This window comes from Syzygium oleosum, unplaced genomic scaffold (assembly GCF_021117445.2).
Source record: "Syzygium oleosum isolate NSW1041296 unplaced genomic scaffold, Sole_v2.1 Sole_v2.06, whole genome shotgun sequence".
Lineage (NCBI taxonomy): Eukaryota > Viridiplantae > Streptophyta > Magnoliopsida > Myrtales > Myrtaceae > Syzygium > Syzygium oleosum.
In genome coordinates, this window is record NW_026607490.1 from 4,837,897 (window position 1) to 4,865,840 (window position 27,944).

The 27,944-nt window shown below is 42.1% G+C and overlaps 2 protein-coding genes across 2 annotated transcripts; both read left to right on the forward strand.

Moving 5' to 3' along the window:
• The first annotated feature begins 630 nt into the window (after positions 1-630).
• On the forward strand, positions 631-4,288 carry LOC115680294 (cytochrome P450 78A5-like). The gene is made up of 2 exons (XM_030604095.2): positions 631-1,810; positions 3,525-4,288. Exons 1-2 carry the CDS (start codon positions 863-865, stop codon positions 4,134-4,136), a joined length of 1,560 nt encoding a protein of 519 aa, XP_030459955.2. The 5' UTR covers positions 631-862; the 3' UTR covers positions 4,137-4,288.
• Positions 4,289-8,399: 4,111 nt separating this feature from the next.
• Positions 8,400-21,888, forward strand: LOC115680109 (uncharacterized). Its single transcript, XM_056312447.1, has 10 exons — positions 8,400-8,695; positions 10,354-10,652; positions 12,151-12,275; positions 12,783-12,879; positions 13,015-13,578; positions 14,176-14,513; positions 15,480-15,692; positions 19,817-19,988; positions 20,107-20,378; positions 21,231-21,888. The coding sequence occupies exons 2-10, from the start codon at positions 10,496-10,498 to the stop codon at positions 21,681-21,683; spliced, it is 2,391 nt and encodes a 796-aa protein (XP_056168422.1). The 5' UTR covers positions 8,400-8,695; positions 10,354-10,495; the 3' UTR covers positions 21,684-21,888.
• The last annotated feature ends 6,056 nt before the right edge of the window (positions 21,889-27,944 follow it).

Consider the following 27,944-nt stretch of genomic DNA (forward strand, 5'->3'; position numbering starts at 1 on the left):
TCTCCTGCCTCGCTTTCTCTTTCCTCTCTTCTTTTTTCCTTTGTTTCGAGTGTGCTTCTCAAAATGTGATATGATCGGCGAACGGTGCATATCATTCTATCGCAAGAGTCGAATAAACCATTTTTCCCCCTGAAACTCAATCTAACATCAGGAATGTGTCGACAATGTGTATCGATCATAAAAACAATTTATCACCGAGCATTAGCGGTATGTTCTAATCAAATCATCTCCACATGAATTTACATGTTAAAGCCTGTGCGATTACTTTGGCCAAGTATCAAGTACTCTATTCTAGCTGATTTCTTGTATGCTTGATCCATATGATGAACGATGCTTTTGGCCAAGTTGGTCGCGTGTATATTTTGCATTTCAACATGAATTAGAGTCAACCCTTAAACGGGATAGCTCAATCTAGTTCGAATGTCAAGCGTATCGGTATCGCCTGGCACGAAGAAAGGCACGAGAGAAAAGCATAGTCAGACGAGTTGATAATAGATTAGTCGTGAATTCATTGCATCACTTTATGAATTAACTTCACGACCCATACTTTAGAATTTTAGATATCCGGCGTTGTTATTCTACCATATCCTTGACAAGATTCCAATGACTCTGGAGAAGAAGAAAACACGAAGGCATGAGGACACTAACCCTGGTTACGGAAACTAACCCGGCAATTAACCCGCAATCACTTTCCGCCTACTCTATAAATACAAACTGATTCTCACATGCCATCCTCACTCGAAAAAACGTCCATCTCTAGACAATTCTGCGAGCGGTCTGTCTAAAGATCAGCTTTAATCAAACCGTCTCTCACTCTCTCGCCCTCACATCTTCTTATACCTATCAACCAAAATTAACAATAATGAACATCCTCTTGCTAGTGAAACTCGCTTTCTTGTTGATTTTCTCCTCTTTCGCTTTAGGCCAATCGTCGTATCCTCCCCTTGTTCTCTCCCTACTCTCTCTCTTCCCTTCCTTGTTGCACTACCTTTTGGTCCCCGGTGGCTTTGCATGGAGGAATCACCGCCATGGAGGTCACTCGAAGCTCAAGGGACCGATCGGTTGGCCTGTTGTGGGAAGCATACCCCAAATGGCTTCTTCACTAGCTCACAGGAAACTAGCTTCCATGGCGACTTCGCTCGGGGCGAAGCGCCTCATGGCGCTTAGCCTCGGCCCGACCCCGGTGATCATCAGCAGCGACCCCGACACCGCCAAGGAAATCCTCCACCACTCGGCCTTCTCAAACCGCCCCGTGAAGGAATCGGTCCGCTCGCTCATGTTCGAGCGGGCCATCGGGTTCGCCCCCTCGGGGACGTACTGGCGCCACCTCCGCCACGTCGCAATGAGCCACATGTTCTCCCCGAGGAGGGTCGGCGGCCTCGCGGAGCTCCGGGGGTGCGTGGCTGGGGAAATGTCAGCGGGGGTGCGGAGGGAGATGGGGGAGAGAGGGTTTGTGGAACTGAGGGGGGTGTTGCAAGGGGGCTCTCAAAGGAACATGCTGGTGAGTGTGTTTGGGAGTGAGATAGGGCTGGAGAGGGAGATGCTGCTGAGCCATATGGTCGGAGAAGGGTATGAGTTGATAGCGAAATTCAACTGGGAGGATCATATTCCACTGAGGTTCTTGGACTTTCATGGCGTGAAGAGAAGGTGTCATGAGCTTGCCATTAAGGTCAAGAGCTTGGTGGGTCAGATCGTCGAAGAAAGGAGAAGAGGCGGGGTTTTTCATGGCGGCAATGATTTTCTCAGTGCCTTGCTATCTTTGCCTCAGGAGGACCGGTTGAGTGATTCTGACATGGTTGCTGTTTTGTGGGTAAGGATGGTTTTAATTTCTCGATCTTTACATATTTCCAGATCACTCTTGCTTCCGAGGTTCATTGCACAAGAGCACTCATAGTACCACGATCTGATGCATATGCTCTGAATAGCTGAATTTGATGGGCCATCGTGTTTAGATCCGATGAAATTCACGCGAGACTTGCAGTAGACTCAATATGCTATTATTTTTTTCAGTGCATATGCAAGCAAATGCAAATAATTACTCCTTTTTTACACATAAGTATATAACTAGAAAACGAAGAATCATGCAAAAAAAGCTCCGCAAAAAATTCATAAAGGTATATATATTACATGGCATATGTGTGAAAGTATTGGTTTCCACTAGAAGTTTTAACCATGTTACATGTCCATTTAGGTACTTTAGGAGAAGCTATAGTAAAACTCACTTGATATGCATTAGGCACTGTAAACTGATTTATGACTTTTTAAAGTTGTTTTTGCTTTTTCTAAATCATGTACTTTGACTTTTAGTTAGCTTGAACCATGAAATTTATGGATATTATCCTTTAAATTTGCATATGATTTGTTTGTATTTCTTTGAAATTTAGAACTAGAATGATAGTTTCTAGCAAAAAAAACATAGAACTAGAATGATATTTTTCATTTTCAAATTTAAAAAAAAAAAAAGAGAGTAGAAAATGAGCAACTTCAAGCGGGCCATAACCTCTCAATAAGCTGCTTTTGAACTTTCCATGTTTGCCCAATTTCACAAGCTAATCATTGTAAATATACATTTATCATTCATAATTAGTTGAACTCTCGAAAAATGCCTTTAGGCTCTAAAGAAAATAGTCAATGAATAGAAAGGGAAAAGGAAAGGAACTTTACAACTCACAGAATCTTCCTTTTCCAAAGAGAAAATTAGATTAATGCTCGAGATGTTGAGATTGTTAAACAAAATAATGTGTAATTAAGTTACATATTCAAGAAAAATTACTTACAAAAATCAATTGCTGCTGTGAAGCATCATTGGATGGGTTGACCGATGATTGACGTTACCTGTCCCCTTTAGCTTTCTTTCTTTAGAAAGAAAAGACTCCTCGTGTCTGGCGTTCCTTGTTCTTCATTCTTGACACTTTCCGCTTTATAGGCTCAGATTTTCTTTGTTTATATGCATGGGGTTGTACGTGAATACAATCTTTAATCATGAAGTCAAGTCAAAGTCCAATCTAAAGACGAGTAAAACAGCTCTCGCAGACCCTCTTCTTTTTTTTAAAGGCTAGATGCTTTTTATAGGGTCGAGACCGAATCGTTTCGACAAGACACCACTCACTGTGAATGTCTGTCCTCTCGTACGTAGGTTGTCTAGAGGCACCCGGTATTCATTTTCATGCAATACCTTCTCCTTTTTCTCTGCAAAATAACCTCAGTCTAGGTTTAACATGGTGCAACAGCAGACGGAATCTCGATGTCTTATCGAAACCATGATTGAGTTTCAATGATATATTCTTAAATTAGTTATATGGATCGACCCATTTAAAGAAAAGATTTGCATATGTCAAGTTCATTATTCTATATGAACTTTTCCTATGTTCAGCAAAAGATATTTCTACAGTCTACCATGAGTAATAGATGAGAAAGAATGTTGATATTTATGTCCAATTCGACAAGAATGTTAAGTTTAGCATGTCATGTCAAATGAAAATGGTGTTAATGATCGATGACTCATAGTTTGCAATTCATCATAGGAGATGATATTTCGTGGGACGGATACGGTTGCTATTCTTCTCGAGTGGATCATGGCGAGAATGGTTCTACACCCAGAGATCCAAGCTAGAGCCCAGCAAGAGCTCGACATGCATGCTGATCGAGATCGGCATGTACGAGACTCGGACATCCCGAACCTGCCTTACCTCCAAGCTATAGTGAAGGAAGCCCTCCGGATGCACCCCCCCGGTCCGCTTCTCTCGTGGGCTCGCCTGGCAATCCATGACGTCCACGTGGGCAAGACCTTTGTCCCGGCTGGCACTACGGCGATGGTCAACATGTGGGCCATAACCCACGACCCAACCATATGGAAGGACCCGTGGGCCTTTAGGCCCGACCGGTTCATCGAGGAGGACGTGTCGGTCATGGGCTCGGACATGAGGCTGGCTCCATTCGGCTCGGGCAGGAGGGTGTGCCCCGGCAGGATGATGGGGTTGGCTGTGGTGCAGCTATGGCTAGCGCGGCTTCTTCATCAGTTCGAATGGGTTCCAACAAAGCCTGTGGATCTTTCAGAATGCTTGAGGCTTTCCCTGGAGATGAAGAACCCATTGGTTTGCCGTGCCATCCCTCGTCTTGGATCAATCACTTCATGAAGTATCTTTTGACATGGTCTTGAATATATGAGAGAAATCTTTGTTGTGAGCATAATGTGCTAAGATATGTCAAAATTAGTATTGAGATGTACTTGTGTGGTAGTCCGTTGCCCTTTCAAGCAAATTGTAAATTAGTAAGTTTAACTAGTTAAGTTGAGAATATATGGTTTGGTAATCAGGATTATCCAGCAACATTGCATGGATGCAAATCAGACTAACCCAGTTTCCTACCCACATTTCCAACGACGAGGGACTGGGATCTTGTCAAATCAGAGACTTAAATTAACTCTGATTACTTCCAAGAACAGTGATAAAACATGGAAGGATGATACATGGTCAAGTAAACAAGTCCGCTCGGCCTCAGGGCAATCGTCGATAAGACCTCATTTGGAACATCGACTTGCAATGTATCGATGACACATAGCTCAAGAAAAGTTGTCCCATAAAAGGAAAAACTTCTACTATTCAGTGAACTATTCAATCTCCTTCAAAATGATTGTGTTATTCTTTTACTTCTTAATTAAGATTCATATGTTTCGAGGCAACATTAGTGGTTGCTGATCCGCTTATTGTACTGACTGAATAAGGTCTCGAGAGAAGCACTCCTGATCAATATAGTTAATATATAGCATGCACTTGCAGGGCTTCTTTGTCGTATGAACGCGACAAGAATATGCTCTTGGGACGAATCCTTTGCTTCCTAGTTAAATCCATGTTGCATGATTTAGTAAAGGACATTAAAGAAAGAGTTCCTGCATGATGATGGTGAATTGAAAGGTGGTGAAGTGCAGATATATATGCCTCCTAAAGTTTTGGCTTTTGATGGTACAAATCCATTCCCATAGGCAGCATGAAAGGCAGAGCCCTTTAAGCTTTGATTAGCCCTAAAGTAATTCCAATTAACAAGCTTAATGCTCCACAAAAATTTGCATATGCAGCGATGTTTTTGGCTTGTTTTATAAAGCGACCAGTCAGCTGGTGGCATCTTCCAAAGTTGAGTGCCCGGCCAATGCGTGTTGTTTGTCTGCGACTGGACCACCTGTAAAATGGTGAATACAATAAGAACTTGAATGGACATGGCAACTGTACGTTGGAATTGGACTGAAGGGCTATAAATTGTACCCCATTCGATCCTATATCTAGCTCCTTTTTACTATGTATGTGTTTGCTAGGCTTTTCCCCCCAATTTATGGTCCTCGGTTACCCAACTAGTCACTGAATCTCGACACGTCTTACAACCGGGTCATTGAATTTAGCTCAATCTGTAATGAGATTTTTATTTTATAAATGTACCCTGAATTGCTTTCCAATCGATTTCCAACCAATATTTGGCGCGTGGCGTGGCACGGCACGGCACGCATAAGGGGAAAAGGGTTCCCAATCACGAACCCACATGGATTGAACTGGGATTTTTTCAAAAGAAAGGTACTTAGTACAAAAATATTAAATTAGGTCACGGGTTTGGATATGTGCAAACTCTCACCCTTCTTTTAGATACATGCATGCAAATTCTTTTGATGCTAGGCTTGGCCCACGGAAGCAAGCTGTAGATCCGACACTGAAACTGATTCATTCACTGGCCCGTTGTATCTGCGCTTGGGCCGGTCATGCTTGTTCATTGTTGAAGGGTCCAAGTCTTGAGAAACTTTTGATCATCGAATTCCACGTTTAATAAACCAAGTGCCTTTTTCCTTCCACTAGCGCTCGTGAATATCAGGGTGCCTCTCCATCGCCCCGGTGTACAAGCACGTCATATTTAGTAGGGTGTGAAGAGCCAACCAAAAACCGAATCGAGATACGACCGAATCGAACCGAACCGAAAATTCATGCATTTTCTGGTTCGGTTTTGTTCGGATAATAAATAAATGAATTTGGTTAACATAATGGTTGGGTTCGGTTCGGTTCAAATCGGTTCGGATTTCGGTTTTTTAACGTGGTTTTCTTCCCTTCGCGCTCTCTCTCCTCAATCTCACTGTTCATTACTGCTCACCTCTCACTGACTTTTCTCTCTCTCACTTTTTACTTTATTCTCTCTCTTCCTCTGTCTTCGCACTCTCACTGCTCTCTCTCTCTCTCTCTCTCTTTCCTGCTTTATTCTCTCTCTTCCCTCACATCATTATCATCTCCCAAAAAGTGACGAAACACATTTTCTCTCTGGCTTCTTGAAGTTGGGCCAGGTGCCGCGCTTGAGGTGCTCGGAGGCGGTCCGTGACGGGTTGGAGGCGGAGAAGACGGACTTATATATTTAATGCCAATTTATGGATAACGGGTGTCGGGTTTTGTTTTAGAGTGGAGTTTGGGTGTATGGCCGACTCCGGTGTGACACGCCGTCATCAATTGACCTCTTTTGAGGGGAAGAAAAAAGAAAAAAAAGAGTGAAGAGAAGGGAAGAGAGAGAGGAAGAAAAAAAAGAAGGGGGGGGGGGAAAAAGAAAAAAAAGATCCAAAGACTTTGAAACCTCGAAGTAAGAGGCGCTAGCTAACACACAACTAAAATTGGCACAGTTACAATAGCACTTTTGTTAAATACTTTTTAATCCAACTTATGGAATTGTTTATTGGAATCATAACAAGCTCTCATCCAAGAGAACAAAAGATGAGTAACTTTAAGAAAGTGATTCAGACCAAAAAATCACGAGCGAACGACACCAGTGACATGAACAACCGCCAAATGCATGCTTGAGGGAGAAGATATGATTTGCTAAAGCTGTCGTCGCTGTCTCTCCAAGCTCAGCCGAGAGCTCCTCCCACAAGGCGGCATTCGGTCGCTCCTTCGGCGCCTACTTACCACGCTCCTTCACCCAGGTCCAGCCCGGCCCCTGGACATCTCTAAGCTATTCCATTCGTCAAGGACATTCGTGAGCACGAGTCCCTCCTCGAGCACGAGCTTGTACGAGAGATGGTGTCCCTCGTTCAGGTACTTGAGGGCGTGATCTGCTCCAAGACTGCCAAGATTGCCAAGTCGGTGAAGCGGATCAAAGAACTCGAAGCGTCCAACGAGATGTTGAGGCGCAAGCTAAGGCGTATGGAGGGGGAAGACGACGACCAGTGTGAAGAGAGAGCGAAGAGGGAGAGGGAAGAGAGTTTGAGCTCTGATGGGTTGGAGTGGAACCCGTTTGACCAATTTATTCTAGACTTTAAATTTTGAAACCCATTGAGGGTGGACTCTTCAAATTTGAAGTGACTCGTCTAAACAAAATTGGGTCATACATGGTTAAGACCCATTTTAACCGGTTTACTCATACCCAAACTGAGGTAGTGAGTGAGTGCGAGATTGGTCAAACGAGGCAAGAGAGAATCATATAAATGAGCTGGGTCTAAGTAAGTTGTGAACCTATTTAACACACATATTATTTCGAGCACTATTATTCTAAACTTATTCATGATCCATTTAATGAATATAACTAACATAACTCACCAAATACGAGCTAAGAAATAGGTCAACAACCCATTTTTACAGGTTCAATCATATTCTAAAGATTACTCGTGTAAAACATTGTCGGCGTACGGCGTAAAAGTCGGATTATCTAGTACTTATTAAAATTTCTTTTACATGTTCGACTGAAGTTCGGGGCTAAATATATAATCCTCACTTTACGCATTTTTATCACCTTGCACCTTCTATGTTCTAAAAACACATTTTTTGCATTGTGGCCTAAATCCTGGCACAAAAAATGGACCAAGCTAACCCTCTTTAAAAAAAGAAAAAATACTCTTCTAGCAATATCCAACAAAACCCGGCGCACTCCTCCCCCAACGAAACCCAATCTCCTCGCCGCCACCCACCGCCCCGGCCGCCATCCGCCGCGCCCGGTGGCCGCCGACCGCCGTCCTCGTCCTCCCCCGAAACGCTTCTCTCTCCCCTCACACCCGACGAGGCCGCCGTGGTCATGTCCTAATCACTCACCGCCACGATGGCGATGGCGGGCCTTCACCCAAGCGCGGGTCTCGCGAGTGGACACACCGGGCTTTCCTTCCACAAGCGCCCTTCGAGTCAGCTCGACGCAAAAAGCCGATCGGGACACGTGTCCACCACACCCGAGCGCGTGGCGCCCCGACCGAGGCCCCCGAGCGCGTCGCGCCGTGCCCCGATACGGACAGTTTCCGAAATCTGGGAAAATCGCATCTCATTTTTTTTCAAAAATCCAACACTCATCCTCTCCGTTCAGACAAACCCAAAATTAATTTATAAATAAAAAAAAAAAAGGAGATAAAAATTTCGACCCGTCTCTCTCTTCGCTTTCTCTCCCTCTCTCTCTGTTTTTTCGTTTTCCCTCTCCTTCGTCTCCTTGGAGGGAAAAACTTCCGAACCAAAACAATCCCCCGCAAAGCCTCTTCCCTCCGCTCTCCCTTCTCCACCGGCTAGGGCTTTTCCGGCCTCGCTCCACCTCCGGTTTCCTCGCCCGCTTCCGGTGCCGGCGGAGCCGAGATCGCTCCGGTTTCCTTCGCCCGGGACGACCTCCTCCGGCCGCTGCTGCTCCCGGAGTCCTCGTTTCTTGCCATTTTTTTCCTCCGTCTCGACCGCGATTCTGGGGGGAATTCGAGCCAGCATCAGCTCAGGTTTGCCGCTCTTACCTGCTGTCTGCGCGTTTTCTCGCGTTGCGTTGCGTTGGTCGGGACGGTTGGGATTTCCGGTGCCGTGCGCAATTGGCTCGGAGCTCAGTGATCGGTCGGCCTCGTTCTTCGTTTCTTGCTGTTTGAGCTCGATGCGGTGGTCGTGTCGTCGAATTGAGGCTAGTTTAGCTGGAAATGAGCAAGTCTGGAGCTGCATGCTTCGAGCTGCGGTGAGAATGCTCAGTGTCCCGCCGTCTAGGGTTTCGGTTGTAGCTTACTGTAAGAACGCTGAGCTGAGCAATTGCCTGCTTGTGTGCTCGAGTTTTAGATGTGCGGAAGCTGACTCATTTTGAATTCGAGGCGAGTGATTGACATGGTCCGGATAGAGAGAGTTGGTTCGAGCAGGGTTTGTGGCTTGTTTCCTTTTTAACGTTCAACGTCTATGTAATATATTTTGTTGATGGTTCTTGTTGATCTAGTAATCTAAGTTCGTTATTTGAGCTCGGAGAACGTTGCCAACCTAGATTCATGTTAGCATCTCTGTAATTTGCCCGTGCGGTGTGTGCGATAACTTCCACAGATTGATTAAACTGTTAGTCAGAAAATGCTATTCTTGGCCGTGCTATGAACTGTTGGCTACATGTCAATTCTTTGCTTCCGAGGAATGTTTCGAGCAGGGTTTGTGGCTTGTTTCCTTTTTAACGTTCAACGTCTATGTAATATATTTTGTTGATGGTTCTTGTTGATCTAGTAATCTAAGTTCGTTATTTGAGCTCGGAGAACGTTGCCAACCTAGATTCATGTTAGCATCTCTGTAATTTGCCCGTGCGGTGTGTGCGATAACTTCCACAGATTGATTAAACTGTTAGTCAGAAAATGCTATTCTTGGCCGTGCTATGAACTGTTGGCTACATGTCAATTCTTTGCTTCCGAGGAATGTTTCGAGCAGGGTTTGTGGCTTGTTTCCTTTTTAACGTTCAACGTCTATGTAATATATTTTGTTGATGGTTCTTGTTGATCTAGTAATCTAAGTTCGTTATTTGAGCTCGGAGAACGTTGCCAACCTAGATTCATGTTAGCATCTCTGTAATTTGCCCGTGCGGTGTGTGCGATAACTTCCACAGATTGATTAAACTGTTAGTCAGAAAATGCTATTCTTGGCCGTGCTATGAACTGTTAGCTACATGTCAATTCTTTGCTTCCGAGGAATGTTCGTTTCTCGCTACTTGTGGTATAATCCCATCTTTTTTAGAACATTTTTAGATTGTTAGAGACAATTATTACAATGGAAAAATTATTTGTGCTAAGGAGCCATTTCTTTTTATTTCATTCAAGGTCTACAGTTCCAGCAGCGTTGGAATACTTAAACTGTGAATCCCTTGACCTTTGTCAGGTTTCACCTAAACCTTGTAGTTGTGCTATGTCAAGTACCTTTAATTCTCTCAATTTCACATTTTGAGTCTGTTTTGTCTCCCATCCTAGCAATTGTGAGCCATTTTTCTTCTATAGAGCATCTATTTCAAGGAAATTGCCTTTTAAGATATAAGCAAGTGAGAGGCAGATTATCGTTTCTCTTTTGATTTTATTGTGGAGAAGGGCTGAAGTTTTCTGTATCCCTTATTTAATCTTGCGTTTGATAATTAATATATTGTAAATTGTTGCAGTTAGTAGTTTTCACAAGATTCTTGGAACCCAACTGATACAGCACTTATTTCTTGGGTCTGGGAACGGAGTTGACTGTTTCTAAAGTATTTTCTCTAAACTGGAAGTGGCATATCACACTGGAGAATTCTACCGGGTAGAACGATGCAAAATAAGAGAAAAGGATCTGCAAGAATCGCTGCTAGAGATCACGCCAGTCCTAGAGTATCAAGAGCTCAGAAGTCATGTTCTGAAAATGCGCAAATAGCTCATAAGAAAGCATCGCAGCTGATTACATCCTCACCTAGAAGGCAACGGAGCTGTAAGATGTCCTTGTTTCCCTGTTGTGTAGTTAAGAAAGTACAAGGTTGCCTCGAGTTTGGATGTTGTGGCTAGTGCTTTATTAATGAATTCAATAATGTGATTTATCTGTTGCCAATTGTTTGAGAAGCGATTCCTTTTCAAATTTCACTGGTCATTTGAGAGCTATTGTGAACGCCCCTTGCGATTGTGTTCAAATAATTTGTTGCATATCTGCTCATCATTTTGCAACATCCTACTTAAGAAGTATTAGTCATATCACATCCAGTAAAAATGCAATGAAAGAATGCCGCTGTTAAGGAGAACTAAGCTCACCATTCAGTAACATCATAAGGTTACTTCCTGTAGAAACACTGCCTTGCTACAACAGAAAAGGATAAAATGCTGTGTGGTCCTTGTATATTTGATTTATTCAATTCTAAACTTTTTTTACTACTAGTGGTCCTTGTATATTTGTTTTGTTATATTATACCTACACTTATCTCATAAGATCGATTTAGTTAGTGTATAGTGATTATGCAGTGTATTGATAATAATTTTGTTGAGTTCATTACTTTTTATAAAACTTCTAGGAACTAAACACACATGCATTGAGCAATAGCACACTGTTAAAGATGACTAATCTATTAAAAAGACAGCGAAGCTGTCTTTTAAGGTACACCTTCTGCAGACATCTTATAATGCCACTAAAGCACCAATTTGTCATTATCAAATTGTTGTTAATCCAATCAAATTATGTATTGTAGGATCTCTTGATTCTGATAATTTGTTCCGGATTTTGGATATTATGGTCATGCAATATGGTGTTTTTGAACTTCAAGGCAATGGGTTTTGAATGGTTCATAGAGCAAGTCCTCTTAGAGTAAGGTTTACGAACTTCGAATCTATCCTTTAAAGTCGGGAAAAGTGCGCCGAAAGTCCTAAATTTTGTGTGCAGAATTGAATCAAGTCCTAAATATTTCAATTGGTTCGGTTAAGTTCTAAATCTATTTCAAAAAATGCAATCAAGTCTTGTCGAAGTGGCATTTTCAATTTGCACTTCTCAACATAAGTTTTAGAACTTAATTGCTCATTCTAATGAATGTTTAGGATTGAATTGAACTAATTAAGAGATTAGTACTCAATTGCACTTTTTGATAAAAGTTTTGGACTTTAATGAACCAATTGAATGGTTTAAGATTTGATTGCATTCCGTACATAAGATTTAGGACTTGTCATGCAATATTCCCCTTGAAAGTATGTAGTACTTGTAGTTGCTAGCAGCTATGTCATAATTTCTTTCATAAAGTTTTGGAAGGAGTCCGTTTTATTTTAAAATCATTGTGGCACTAGCTTTGTGTTCCATGTTTATTCACTCAAGCATGAGCCATGTCAGCTAATGTAGTCTTGACTTTTATGAGCATTCAGCGTGCTGTATTGTAAACGTTGAATTTGGTTTAAAAATGATTAGAAAGTTCTCGTCATTTAAGTAATTGCGGACTTTCCTGCTGTTACTTTAGCTGGCATTCCTCAGAAGAAGAACGATACTTCCCTTGCTTTGAAGAGCGAGAATCGAAGAAGCAGGCTCAGTTCAGATGCTTGTTTGGACCGTGATGTGACTGAGGATGCTTCTTTCGATTGTAAGGTAATTGCTACCAGCATTTGCATTGTACAGGCCTGCATTCCTGTGTAGAGAGAAGTGGCTTTTCTTTATTCTCCTTGAAATGTTTTTGTTGGGGCATCAGGATAGATGCCGGCTTGTCGTTCAGTACATGTAGAGGTGATATGGATTAGAAATATTTTCTTGCTTGCTGGAGGAAATAGAGAAGAGAAAAGTGAGGCATGATGGAGAGGGGCAATTATTTGAACTTCAATTTTAGCTCTAAAGCTCCACTGTCTGGAACAATTATGTTTTTGTTTCTGCTCTGGTTGAATTTATCCTGGTCACGGTAAACAGGCTTTGACATGTCGATCTTTTCTTTGTATCGCTCTACCTTTGCTTTAGTTGAATTGCTGCTTCTCTTGCCTCTTTCAAATTTTCCCATTTGACTTATATAGTTCTGACTTTTGACTATAATAGTATATTCGCTCTGCAACATGATCGAGTATCATGTCTACTCTTGTTTGAACACTTCGAATGATTTTTTATCAGGGTCCTCAAGAGGGAGCTGCTCATGTTGTTTTGGAGACTATTTTTTCTCCTGCTTTTCATTCATCTAGAAATGGTGACAGGGAGCTTGCTGATGAAGGTAGATGGAAAAATTATATATCTTCTGCTACCTGATACTTATTCAATTATGTTCCCTTTTGATTATCAATGGTCATTGTATTCTTCTAGAACTTCAAACTTCATTCTCTAATATTTGTCTTCTACATTTCTCTAGAAAACTCGGTCACATTCTATCAAATTGAGCAAGAAATAAATCATCATCGGCGTGGCTCGGAGCAGTTGCAAGTTGATGTGCAGAATGGTCATGTTGTTCATGAAAATTCAGGATGCTATTCGGTGGACGAGAAGAGTTTTTGTGAGAATAACTTAACTTCAATGAGTATGACTTGCTCAAATTATGCGGAGATGGACCAAAATATGTCCTCAGAAAATTCAGATGCTGACAATGGGGATATGATGCTTAGTCTAGATACTAATGCTTTAAGTTCTCAGTACAGTATGGATATTGAAGGAGCCAGCCTTTCATCTGAAGTTTCGGCCATATATTTTGCCATGAAAAACTCCAAGCTTGAATGTGTTGATGAGCATGGTCAAGATACTATTACTACAGACGTATGTGTGGAAGATGATGATTATGATGAGCTTGATGACTTTGACCCATATTTTTTCATAAAAAACTTGCCAGACTTGTCCTCTGTTGTCCCAACATTTCGGCGAATGTTGCTACCTAAGCAGACCAGAAGTTGTCCTTCGACCACTCTTGTTTTGGACTTGGATGGTAAGTAAACTATTCAACTTGGTGTCAGCAAGTTCACCTATTTCTAAATTATTTAAAACCAATACTATCAGTTTCAGTTGTCTGTTGCTACCTTATGTAACTTTGGATATCACGTTGCTGTTTTAATTTAGAAATAAAACAGCCGGGAATTCTCTCATTTTCATTACAAACTTCAAAAGTTGTAAGGTTTTACTTCTCGATAAATGTCTGTCTTTCTGGTAATGTACCCTCCAATGTCCACTGCATCATCATTGGTGTCTTTCTTGATACTCCAGCAATTATCGGTTAGTACACTTTATGCAATGATTATCTGTGGACAACTTCAACTTTGTTAAGAAGTTGGTTCCAAGGCACTATTGGCTAGAACTTTAGTATACCTTTCTTGGTCTTTTGGTCATTATCGTTGCTTTCCTGTGGAATTAATGAATGCATTGGTCAGTCATTCCTCTTTGGTGAAATTGAGATCACCGATTTTCTTTCAGCACATAGATGTTCTTAACTGATGTAGCTTATTATGCTGATGCTGGTTAATATTTCTTAAATCAGTCGACTTACTGTGATTTAGCTCATCTTTGTTTGATTTCTTGAATTTTGCAGAAACTTTGGTGCATTCCACACTAGAACCTTGTGAGGAGGCAGATTTCACGTTTCCAGTTAATTTTAATCTTCAAGAGCATACTGTCTATGTTCGTTGCCGTCCTCATCTAAGAGATTTTATGGAGAGAGTCTCTGGTCTTTTTGAGATAATAATATTCACAGCAAGTCAGAGTATATATGCGGAACAGCTTCTCAATGTGCTCGACCCGAAAAGGAAAGTGTTTCGTCACCGTGTCTATCGTGATTCCTGTGTTTATGTGGAGGGAAATTACCTAAAAGACTTATCCGTCCTCGGTCGTGACCTGGCACATGTCATCATCATTGATAATTCTCCGCAGGTACTATGATGTACTATCATTATCTTGTCAGAATGCTTTCGATGATTTTATGCTTCCCCTGCAAGAGTTTTAAATTTGGTGATAATATCATATTTGGGCTGTATTCTGTCTGCTTCAATGCGATCACCAGAAATCACTTAATCGGTGACTTAAAGAATGGTTACATTTGCTGGAGGTACTATGCCATTTTCTGATGCAAGATGTCCTGATAATGTAGCATGAGATGCAACTTACTCTTAAGCTTGGTTTGTTTCGTGGATGATTTAGAAAATGTTTTTCTAAAAATGATCGCTTAAATAATTAGTTAATGAAAAATGTTTTTCATTATTGAAAATAATTTATGTGTAAACGTTTTCGTTGACAATGAGAATATTTTTTGTTCATTCGTTTTTTTAAGCAATAAAAGTGATTTTTTTTTTTGAAAATGTTTTCCAAATTATTCATTTTCTGTGAAACAAACGGAACCTTAAATGATAAATTTTTTCTTGCTTGAACTTAACTTTTGAGCAATTATTTTGAACATGAGAGAAACGAAAAGTCATATCCTTTTCTTGCCACTTCTGAAGTACTTATGTAGTACAATTGTTTCGTGATGCTGCTATCTTGTTTTCATGTGTTGAGTTTGAGAAGTAACACCCATTGACTAAGCAACATATGTACACACACTGTGGTCAATTAGGGTTTTGATAGCTCAGTATGAGATTGGCTGCTTGTCCTGAATGGTCATTCGTTCTTATAGAGAGAACTTCATATATCATCCAACTCCTTGAGACGCCCATAATTTCCCTGTTTTCAACAGATTATGCCGACTTAATCTAAAAGTGAAGTTCTATATTGCCTAATAAACTGACATTAGTTTATTTATATGTTCTTGTATAACCAAGACATTAGTTTTAGATGGTCCAGTTATTTTACTGTCTACCTTTTCATCTCAATTTCCTATTCTTTTGCTTTTTTTTTCCTCAGGCATTTGGATTCCAAGTGGATAATGGAATACCCATCGAGAGCTGGTTTGACGATCAAGCGGATCAAGAGTTACTACGGCTACTGCCGTTTTTGGAGAGCTTAGTTGGCGTCGAAGATGTCCGGCCTTTTATTGCAAAGAAATACAATCTCCAGGAGAAAATAGCTGCTGCCGTCTATCCTCTAAACACGAGGAGGGGCGATCCTTTCGAGAGGTGAGTGGTTCCATATGGATTTCAGCTTCTCACTTCCAAGCAGGCAGTTTTGTCTGTTTATTTGTCTGTAACATTAATTTATTGGTTTTAGGATATTCCCTTCTCTTTGTTTTGAGTGTTTTTCTGGACCAAATGCGCAATAAAAATAGCTTTGATGAAAACAGAAGAGGAGAGATCAAAGGGGTCTCGATGTATCAAATAATTTGAAAATTTTCCGAGAGTAGTTGAGGGTTACTCTAAAGGACATCGTTGAGATTCAAGGGGAGTACTGTTCTTCCATATGGCTTTGAACTTTTGAGAAAGTTCGCTGAAGTTTCTGCCGTACTCCTGAAGTTTGAACCTAGGAGCGTACACTAAATTTGGCGCCTTCGGACTTTTGCTGCCCGTCGGTACGTTCAGCGGAATTGGGGAGGCAAATCCTCGCTTTGGTGTCAATTTCTATCCTGAGAGATGGTTCATGGTTAATAATGCAATTTCTCTTTCTTTGATCCTGCATAGGTCCATGTTAATATGATGGCACCCGCTAAGGAAATTTACTCATTTTTTATCCACAATAATGAGATTGGGACCTTAGTGTTTGACTAGGATGGATGAAAACGTCGTACTTCGAGAACATTTAAATGATATCTCATGCTCGATCGTGAAACATACATTTTAAAAGTCCGCAACCTGCGGCGTAACTCGTTTTTCAAGGGACCTGGATGTCTTGCTTGCATGGCATGTTTATCTGCAGGCTTTTTGACTTTTAGGCTCTTTTCGTTTAATGGAAATAACTTTTGGAAAATATTTTTCGGGTTTTTCGGCGTTCGTTTCATGAAAAATGAACTAATTATGAAAAATATTTTCCCTCGATGGACAAAACACATTTCAAAGTGTGGAAAATCACCATTCATTTTAATTATTTTAATTTTATTTTTTTAAAATTCTAATTTTTAATAATCTTTTTTATTTTTATTTTTCTTTTTCTTTTTCTCTTTTCTTTTCTTTTTTTTGGACCTTCTCCTTCGGCCAGTCGTCGGCCATGATGACGGCTGGCTGGCCACCAGCCACAGGTGAGGCTCGAGCGAGATCTTGCCACATCTAGCGAGGCGAGGGGAGGCCTCACGTGCTCAAGCAAAGCCTCGCTCGACGCCATAAGGCGAGGCTAGGCCATGCCAGAGCTCGCCGATCTCGGGCGAGCGAGGCCTCGCCTCGCCTTGCCAGATCTAGCAAGGCATCGGCCTCGCTCGAGGTTGGCAACGTGAGACTTAGCCTTGCTGAAGGTCGCCGGCCTTGGGTGAGCAAGGCCGAGCCTCGCCTGTGGCCGGTCGCCGGTCGTCTTGGGCGACCGGCAGGGAAAGAAGAAAAGAAAAAGAAAAGAAATATAAAAATTTATTAAAATTAAAATTTTGAATTTTAGTAAAAATAAAAATTATTAAAAAGAGTGGAGCGCGCACTCTTTCTCTCGTAAAAGGTTGAGTGTTCGAATCCCGGGCGCCGCCGGGTGACTTAACCGGTGGCACGTGTGTGGTGGCTAGCACGTGTCGCCCCCAGGGTTTACTCCCCGGCTGTCGGCCGTGCGGGGGTTCCCTGGGTTACCAAAAAAAAAAAATTATTAAAAAGAGTGCAAGGAAGAAGATCAAATCAGATTTTTAATATTGAACAGTGGAACATATTTTCAGGTTCCAACGAAAAATATGATCATTTTTTTGGAAAATGGCTTCTTAAAAAATATTTTTCGCGAAACGAACAAAGCCTTAATTAGTGTCCTAATCAATTCGCCAGTGGTTCGAGGAAACGCCGGTTGAGCCAAGTTCGCCGAAGCTATTTGCGTAAAGATGATGAGGATTCGCCCGTACCTGCCCCCAAGCTTATCGCTTTTAGGTGAGCGCTCTCTTTTATCGGTGCATGATAACGATCCCAGCAAGCTGAGTTTCGGCTGATTTTCCACTTCAAAATCTGTGGGATTTCTTCAGCCCACCGGTTCGTCAAAAGTGCATCCCGATTATTCTAACGATCTAATTTTAGGTTACGTTTATTTAGCGAAAAATGAATTATTTAAAAAATATTTTCTTAAAAATAGCCAATCGTATCGCTTGAAATAATTAGTCAATGAAAAATATTTTCGCGTGTCTAAATATTTTTCGTGGACGATGAAATTTTTTTTTCAAATCATATATTTTTTGGTAAAATGAACGGAGCCTCAGTGGGTCTCGTTTTGGAGATAAACGATATAATTTATTTTAACTATACAAGCGATATTTTTAAAGAAAATATTTTTTAAATTATTTATTTTTCATAAAATAAATAAAATCTTTGTGGGTCTCGTTTCGGAGATAGACGACCCGATTTGTGGAGTGAGCTCATCACGCAGTACTTCGAACTCCAGTCCCCACGCGAACGCTGGTTCGTGGCTGTCCCTGTCATTAAGACAAGAGTCCAAGTCCCACCTCTATCCGATTTACGTAGGAAAGTTCAAGGTGGTACCTGTGGTCGATTAGGTCTCGTACGACCGTCGGGTTGGAGTTATTGTTGTCTTCTTTCCCATGCGATTGTAGGAAATCCGTTGCCTAAGACGTAACGCCCGGGGTAGTTTGGAACCCCCACCTAAAGGTCCAGACTATATTTCCTCGTGGAGCTGTTCGTGCCGACGCATTTGCGTCGGCAAAGTCGTCGAATTAATCATGTAAAGAGTTTTGTTTAGTACGGTCGACTACTTTGAAACCCTTTTGAAGTTTGAGTGTGAATCGAGATGATATGTAAGTGTGGAGTTAATGGAACAAAAGGCGCACGAAGGGAAAGTCTCTTTAGTACTGATGCGTTAGCACAGTCACGTATCATTGGGAAGTTACCATTCCGTAACCACCCGTTGCATTATTGCTAATTATAGTCGCGATAAGAGTTTTTCCAACAAGCGTTTCGAGAGTATTCGCTGAATAACCGGTTAAGTGAATTTCGTGAATTTCATTTTTAAAAAGGGATAATATTATGAAAAACCCCAAACATGTACATTTCTGATAAATTTACCCCAAACTAATTTTTTGACCATAAAAAACTCCAAACCGGTATACTTGTGATAAACATACCCTTCGTCAAATTTATTTAATACCATGAAAAATTATAAATTAGAGGGGTAAAAATCTAAAATGGTACATCCGTTAACTGTCACGTGTCATCAAACTCAACAATTTGACGGTAAAATTTAACAGAAATTAATGAATCGCCGGTGTATCAGTTTAGGGTTCTCTGGTGATATTAAGAACGGTGCTTGACGAGTACCCTAAAAAGACACTCTTTTAGCGCTAATTATAATGAAAATATTTTGCCTTCGTTGCGAATCGAAATTATTACCGCGATGGAACCATTGTTAATTTACCGCGATGCTCTTCGGCATTATTCTTTGAAATCAAAAAGAGAGATTCCAATCAAGGTGGGGGCCCGCCTCGTCACCTGCATAGACGGCCCACACGATGTGGCCTTCCCCCCCAAACTGCGGATTCCTTCGATATCTAGATCTGGGGCCCCCCACGCCAAAAGCTGGGCGTCACGATCGCGCCACGTGTCCTTCCCGAAGCCTCTAATTTCGCCTAGAAACCTCATCGCCGGGGCCCCTCCCAATTGCAGATGATCCTCGCATCTCCACCGTCAGATCGATCCTTATGGTTGACCCCACTTCCTCGCGTCAATTTTCAATTTTTCTCTTAATTTTCCCTCTATTTCCTTTGAGAAATAATTACATAAACGATGCACCCACTTTAGCCTAACATGAAATATTGCCCATAAATTTTTAATTTGTTCAATTTAATCTTTGAATTTTAAATCAATGTGCAATATCGTCCCTGAATTTTTACTTTGTATGATATGATTCTCCGAACTTTTGGTTCATATTCAACCTAATCCCTAGATTATTATATCTCCGAATTCAATTTGATTTATGGAACAAATCAAAAGTTTATAGACGAATTCGCATATTGATGTTAAAGTTCAGGGATCACATCGAACAAATTCAAAATTCGAAAATGACATTACACGTCGGACCAAAGTACGGGGACCACCGTGTCATTTTCCCTTTCAATTTTTTTTTTGGGTCGGAATTTTCCCTTTCCGTTAGTACGAAATTACTTTTATATTTAAAAGACCCTTTAAATAGGTTCCTCCTCCAGCGTAAAACTTCTTACCTGCGCACGTCCGAACACCTCCCTTACGACGCGAACACTCTCTCTCTCTCTCTCTTCGAAGAAAGCTCCTCATCGATTCTCACGCACAGGAAGCGAAGGAGCAACCAAACGCCTCTCTGATTCGAGCCGCATAGCTGAAGGTACTCATCACCACACGAATCTGCCTTCTTCTTCTTCTTCTTCATCCTTCCACTTCGCTTTGCCATCAGACGAGGATCGTGATCTGAGGATTTACGTTCTCTTTCGGGCTTCTCTCAGCTGGTTCTCGGTTTTGTTTGGTGACCCAGATGGAGTCCGAGAACGGCCAGACCAAGACGAGTCGCCCGCTGAAGCACCTCGGGTTCGTCAGGCTCGCCGCGGTCCATGCTCTGGCCTTCGTGTCGGGACTGTACGACCGGGCGAAGCACAACTGCGGGCCCCTGAGATCGGCGGTGACCACCGTGGAGGGAGCCGTGACGGCCGTCGTGGGGCCTGTCTACGAGAAGTTCAGGGCCGTGCCGGAGGATCTCCTCGTGTTCGCCGATCGGAAGGTAGTAGTTTCCGTCAGTGTTTTGATTCGCGTTCGATCGCCGGAGTCTCTTGCTTGAAATAATCTGTTCTTCGGTGGGAATGATTTGATCGAGGTTTGGGAAGGATTAAGATTCGAGATCGGTTGCTTCGCGATTTCTTTCAGGAAATGACCGTCAACTCTATTTTAATCGTTATCTGAGCTGCGTAATGCGTGAGAGTACACTCTGTTAATTATGGTTTTCCCCCTGAATGGATAGCTGTTCATGTAGCCATTAAAGTCGCGTGTTTCGCTTCTCTTTACTTAGTTCGTTCGCCAAGTCGAAGGACGTCGTAAGAACTCTTCAGTTATGTTCAGCAGCTCACGGACCGTTCGACTTCTGGTTAGGGGTGTGAGCACGGTTAAGCTATTTTCGATAGCTGCTCAAGCTGACCCAATTCGTTTCGAGTTCACGAGATATCGAAAAAATCAACTACGAGCTCGAATGGTCGGGTTCTGTTGTCTTTTGAAAACTCGAACCGGTGCAACTTGTGAGCTAGCCTGAAATTCTGGAGTCCATATTCGAATAATAAGCCGCATCATTGTGGATTCATATGATTTGATTAATCCCCACTTTTGTGTCTTGAGCACTTCTCTGAGATTGAGTTGCATCTGTTGTGCCTTTGTATTGGATGTTGTTGCATTCATTTGAAGATATTACTGATGCAGTCACTGGACTGGCGACTTTATGTGTTAGTATATCAAGGTAGAACTTCCAGAACATATGAAAGGTGAATTTCAAAGGGCCAACCAATTGGTTAGAGCTTACGTATTGATGAAGGAATGACGGCATATGGATAAAGCTGAAGTAGTCACCGGCTGTTTACTGTTGCAGGTCGATGAAGCGACAGACAAATTCGACAAGCATGCGCCTCCCGTTGCCAAGTACGTTGCTTGTGAAGTCCATCACTTGATTCTGAAGACGGCAGAGAAGGCTCAGAGACTCGTGAACGAGGCTCAAACGGGAGGACCGCATGCAGCTCTGCACTACGCTGCTACGGAGTCGAAGCAGGTCCTCCTGGACCAAAGCGTGAAGGTCTGGATTAGGCTTAACAAGGTTCAGCCCTTGCACATGGTAGTGGACATGACCGTGCCGACAGCTGCTCGCTGGTCGAAGAAGTACAACCATGTCGTCATGGACATTAGGCAGAAGGGCTATCCTGTGATTGGCTACTTGCCGCTGGTCCCCACTGATGAGATCGCCGAGGCATTTAAATGCTGCGAAGCGGAGAAGAAAGGTGAGGTCGAGGTTCCACATAAGTCTGTGTCGAGTTCAGAGTCGGATTGATTGCTTGCTGTGCTGCACGGGGCTTGGTTTGCGATAATCTTAGTGGCTTGTAGGTTAAAAGGGGAAAAAATGTCCTGTCTGAATGTCGTGAAGCCGATTTGAAGTGTGATGTAAAAGACAACTGGACCTCGTTTTTCTCTCTTCATATGGGTGAATGTGAATAATTACGTTGATCAAATGGGATTCTTCCCAAATGTTAAGCTCATGTGGATCATGCGAACTCGAAAAAAACTTACGGGTCGACGGTAAAATGTTTGTCGATCGAAGCTCATATCAAGCATCAGCCATCTAGCATGAAGTCACGACCATCGAGTCTAGCTCAGGTAGGCCGCAGATTGAGCTTTTTGATGTGATCAAGATCAAGAAAATAAGAAGCACCTCATTGCTGTCCAAATGATGTGTGCATCATCATCTTCATTCCTGAGGAACCGTATGCTCGGAAGCAGCAACTTGGGACCCATGTCATCAAACGTGCTATGCTGTCTGAAGTACCAGTCCCGTCTGAGAAGTGTTTAGCACTGGTCATCAAAGTGAAGGGGCTCTGTTTTGTCATAGCAACGAGGGTAAATATTATCTTGTGAAAAATCCTTCTAACGGTTGAAGTAAGTGCATACAAATGGAAGCTTGAACCTTCTTCAATAGGTGTTAAGAGTTTGTCTGCTTTAACAAGGTGGATTGGGTCCAAACCAAACTCCAATAAGCAAAACATATAACAAACAAAAATGCTTGAGACAGGCATTGCTGCAAGTTTGGGAGAATCATCATATCCATATCAACCATGTAACGTGACCACCCACTTGAATGTTTAATCAGATTGTGAGTATTGCAGAGAAAAAAAGTTAAGCGATTTTCCGTGAATATTAAGCAAAACATTTCCGTTGCCGAATGCATGCGGGCTGTCCAGTAATTTCTTGTTTCAACTGCACAGCAGTCGAGCATGAACAAAAAAAATATACACGCGATGATGGTTTATATCTATCCCATGGTAGTATTTAGAGACAGTAGCTAGAGCCTAGATGAATCGGTATTCACTGATCAATGAGTCATCACAAAGAAGTCAAATCATCAGCCAATTCACGATGTACTTGAAGTGAATGTGCAAGTACTTACTAATGTTCAAACTGGAGGTGCAAATGAGTGTCATGATCACACATGCCAAAGAAGAACATCTGAGATGAAAGGTCAAATTCAGGAATAAATTCGGTCCCAAAAGCAAAGATTGAATGTGGCAGTATCATGCTGAACTCCTACGTAAACCTCTGTTTCAAAACAACAAGCGCATGCGCAGGTTGTCATGTCGCTAAAATGGAAGAAAACATAAATATGCACCTGTTCAACGACATAGTCATTTCAAGAATCACGCGACGGTGATCAAAAGACGCTGAGTTCAAACATGATGGCATGCAATCAGCAGCCGATCGATAAGTTCGGGCCGACTCGATAGAAACAAGCAACATCAGTACTCATGCTATAAGAACTGTCTCGGTATCGAGACAATGTAGGTTACTGCAAAATCAAACCCACGTTCCATCACACGAGATTGGATCCTGGGCGGATAAAATTTGTGAAACGGACAGCAATTCATCCCCCCGTAGTCGCGATCGATCCGAACCAAGATGCAAACCGATCTCCAAAAAACCAAAGAGCGAAAAAGCACATTTCCAATGGAAAGCACGCGAGTCGGCGGCGAGTTCCAACGCGGAGCACGTCGAGATATGCACCGCACCGCAGGCGGCGATCAAGCCGAAACCCGACATGGAAATTGCTTCCGGTGAGCCAGTGAAGACGAGATACGATCGGGAGTGCTTTACCTAATCTTCAGGCGATGGAAACTTCGGGGAGCGAAGCAGAAGATCGGCGCTGCAGGTTTTTGCAGACTTCACCGAACTAACGAGCTTTTGCTTCAATGGCGCAAAGAGAGAGAGAGAGAGAGAGAGAGAGGGAAGAGAAGGGAACTGTACTAATTGATGAGCTTGAGCTAGCGGTTTCATCAGCTCCAAGTGGGCCAAGGCCCACAAATTTCGTAAATGGGCCTGAAGGTGGAAGCCCACTACATTCGCATTCACTGGAATAATGACATGATAACCCACATGGCCCACTACCTCGCCCAGAAGAGGGTCGGCCGGGCCTCCGTGAAGGCTTTTCCAAATATACACAAAATTACCCAATTCTCTCTTTTCGTATTATTATTTTCAACTCAAACCAATATATGACATAATAACCCACATGGCGATTGATTAGGTACTTTGCTATAACTGGTCCGACGTCCTTAACTGAGGTCATTTCTTTTTATTTTCCTTTCCGAAAAGAAAAAAAATCATTGACGGAATCGGCGCGAATTGCAGCCAAGCGCTCGGCACGGACGATGTAGGTCCCTTCCTTCGACAAATTCCGCAGCCGACTTTCTGTCCGGGGGCGGTCCCGCGCGAAACCCTTTTTTTCCTATGGCGCGGACCACGACCTACGTAGAATGTGCGTTAGTTTCAACGAGGCCGGTACGTTCGACACAATGGGACTTATTGTAAATATCGACCTTACATATCACGAACAGCCCATCCGCCGTATCGAGACTCTAGTCTTTCCCCTTTGCTTTAATCGAACATAGGAAGGAAACAGGAAACTCCCCTAATCTGCGCCTCAACAATGCCATTCGAAACCCTTCAGTTTTTTTCTAACCCTTAGGAAATGAGCAATTGACCATACCCTAAGTGCAAAATCCAATTAGTGACCTCTTTTCTTTGCTGGAGAGGAGCAGGACCTCCTAATGGGGCATTCGCTGTCAATTGTTTTTGCCCCCCTCCCACCACCACCACCAATCGGTTCAGGTTGGTGGTGGTTGGACCAAAAGGGACAATAATTGAACGGGCGAAAAAATTTCAGGGGTTGGCACTTGAGGAGGAGGAGGAAGGGGGAAGGCACTGTCAAACCAGCCAGCTAGCCTCCCCTAGCGCACATAATATGGAATATATTTGGGGGCACAGCTGTGATTTTTCTAACCTAACATTGCGTTTTCTTTCTAGGAAACAGAAAAAAAGGAGTAGGGAAGAGAGTTATGGCTCAGGCTCAGTAGAAGAGCATAGAGAGGCAGGAGCGTCAGTCGGTGCATTTTGTAGGCCCAGGACCAAATCAAGAATTGCTGCCTACACTCTCTGGCTTTTTTGATGGAAAGGGAATCGTAAGTTCTGTTGCCCCACTAAACGTTTACTGTTTTTACATCAATGTACCGTGAGTAGTAAAACTTTGTCACGAAATATTATTGAGTTTTAAAACTTTTAAAGAGTGCAATACATCCTAAAACTTGTCATAAAAGCACAATCAAGTCCTAAAACTTTTAAGAAGTGCAATCGAGTCGTAAAGCTTGTCAAGCGCAGTTGAGTCCTGCAATTTTCCAAAAGTGCAATCGACGGAAGGACTTGATTGGACCAATTTGACGAATTGTGGGACTTGATTGCACTTTTTGAAAGTTTTAGGACTGCATTATACTTTCGTGACGAGATTTAGGACTTAATTTCACTTTTTGAACTTTTTAGGACTCAATTGTACTTTTATGACAAGTTTTAGGACTCCCGATACTCATGTCCCTTTATTTTTATAAATCTTGTAACTTTTTACGAAATATTTATATAATTTCACCGCAAAGCTCTTTTTTATTTTCTTTGGCCAAACTCATGTTGGAGTTTCTGGTGCTCAAAAACATTCGGCAACCTTTCTCACCAAAGATAATGAAAGCGAGATCAGCCTTTTTTGAGCACCGAAAAGGAATTATCCTATATTCTCCTGCCAAGATGACAGAATAAAACCCCCTTTTCTTTTCTTTTTTCCCTTTTGCTTCCCTCAATTCGTTGTTGCAAAAAAAGAAAAATAAAAGGAGTAAAGATAAGAAAAAGGAAGAAGAAGAAGAAGAATAAGGGAATCGTTTACGTTACGGATCTTATCGTATGTCCTCCGATGCCCGCTCCGAAACCAATTTTACATATGTCGGTTTTTCGGATTCTCCTACTACGCATCCCTAGTGAAAAAAGGAGCCCCTTTCCTTCGCCTCAGCATTTCTCAACCGCTCGTGCACGCGACGGAGTTACGAGTGATTAAAGAACGTGTGCAGGCGACAACATAGATTGTGCGCGATTATCACCGAATTGAGAGCATTTCAAATCACCCTTCATTCCATTGTGACAAGATGGACACTTATGTTGACGAAGGCGATCGAGTACGAACCATGAAATAAGTTGGTCTGAATCGCAAAAGTCAAAGATTCGATCGATTGAACCTTCCAAGTCCGACGGCTCGTGAAGCTCTTTAGCTGTTTCAAATCGGGCTTCGCTCCTCAGTTCAGCGCCGGTGCACGTGTGAACGAAAGCAAGAACATATCTGCCAGCTTGAACACGCAAAGCATAACTTTTACCATAGTTAAATTCGTTTCATCTATCATCCTGCCCCCTTAAGTTTTGTTTTTGTTTTCGTTTTTTCATTCTAGTCCCTACTTGGGGAACCTTCATCAATTAGCCCCGAAATCGATACTGCCCGATGTTTCTTTTCGGTCGACATTTCATTCGCTCCTAACGCAAGTGACATGTAACTGTCGAAAGGGCATGGGCTACAACTAGGCGAAGGTATAGTTCACTAGCCATCTTTGCCTTTCTTTTCGGTATCATGAGTTTCGAGATTGACCGGCTTTCGGGTGAACAAAAGAAATAGGAACCGACGGCAAACGACCAAATGCACATTACGAAAAATGAAAACGATAAAAATTCAGGGCCAGAGAGTATTTTCTTTTTCGTTTTTTTTTTTACTTCTTTTCGCTATAGGCGAAGTGTAATTTTCACCTGCAGATTATGGTGCTACATCAACCCTAGTGTTTCCCTGATGCAACTCCTACCTGTTGTTAGGGGCACAAATTGCTTTCCACCCAGCACGAGATCTAACCAAGCGGCTTTAAATGGGCTGGGCCAGGTCCACCGCCATCACCTCCTAAGTCACTCACCAGGACCAATCTTTGTGCATTTCTGATTCCAAAGAAATGGAAAAAAAAAAAAATTTGCCCAAAATAAAGTTTGAAATCAAAATGACAATAAAAAAAAATTAAAGAAAAAGCGATGCGCTCAAGAAAAAGAGCATGGAGTCAACAAGATCAAAAAGGGCTCTGGCCAGAATATAAAAAAAAAAATTAAAATAAGTTCAACAAAAAAAAAAAGGGGGGGACAAAAAGGAGGGGGCGAAGAAAAAGAAAGAGAATAAGTGCAATCCCCACTTTTGGAGCACATATTTCGTCAATTTCCCCCCACCCTTTTTTCTGTCTTTTTTTTTTAAGTGGGTTTTTTTTAATTAATTTTTTTAATTAATTTTCGGGCGAGAGCAGGCAAGCAGCAAGGCATAAGAGCCCTTTTGGGGGGAAAAGAAAAAGACCCACAATCCCTTCCACTACCTCCCCCACCAACCCCTCAAATTCGCAATTTCACATGTTCGCTCCCACTACTCCAATAATCCCTCTTTCCCCTTCCCAATAATCCCTTCTTCGATGGGTCGAGAAGCTCTTGCTTCTTTTTTCTCATTTTATTTTTCCTCTCTTTTTTGGCCACCCAAAAAAGCCCAACAAACGCAATAATGATTAAAGAAAAAGGAGGGGGGGAAAATAAATAAAAATAAGAGGGGAGGGATGGGGTGGAAAATATACAATTTACCTAGGATCCTTTGGTTACAGTCCCATCGGCCTCCGTTTTTGAAAAAAAAAAAACAGAGGTTTGACTTTCCTTTCAGCATCTAAGGCGAGGGAAATTGAACAGGCCCATGTACATATCTTTACCTCAAAGCTAAGGCAAATGTACATAATGAAGGTTTGATAGTGGAGTAGGAATCGATCCTTTCTCGTCGATTTTCAAATCGGAACCTAATTTTTGAAAAAATCAACTCGCTCCCACCATTTAAGGGAGGGGGGGGGGGAGGAGGGGGAGACGCTCTTTCCGCTTTTTGCCTATCGAATTCGCACATGGAATGACCATCTCCCATGACCCCTGCCCTGCCCACTAATAGTGACTCCACATGAATTATAATGTCATAACATGAAGAATCCCTTCTGCCATATTCATATTTCATTAATTCGCGATTTTTTTCGTGATATTTCGCTACCATTTTAAACCCTTTCTTCCATGTAAACTACCCGGATTGAGCAAAGTGAAAAAATAGACTCGATCTCGGACACTTAAAATGTAAATTCGACCTCCGCATTGAAACAAATCAAGGCATAAGTAAAGAAACAAGGAAAAA

Coding starts and splice junctions, on each gene's coding strand:
- LOC115680294 (XM_030604095.2), top strand. CDS start 863: ATGAACATCCTCTTGCTAGTGAAACTCGCTTTCTTGTTGATTTTCTCC. Junction 1,811..3,524: donor ACATGGTTGCTGTTTTGTGG/GTAAGGATGGTT, acceptor AATTCATCATAG/GAGATGATATTTCGTGGGAC.
- LOC115680109 (XM_056312447.1), top strand. CDS start 10,496: ATGCAAAATAAGAGAAAAGGATCTGCAAGAATCGCTGCTAGAGATCAC. Junction 12,880..13,014: donor CAGGGAGCTTGCTGATGAAG/GTAGATGGAAAA, acceptor ACATTTCTCTAG/AAAACTCGGTCACATTCTAT. Junction 20,379..21,230: donor TCGTGTTCGCCGATCGGAAG/GTAGTAGTTTCC, acceptor TTACTGTTGCAG/GTCGATGAAGCGACAGACAA.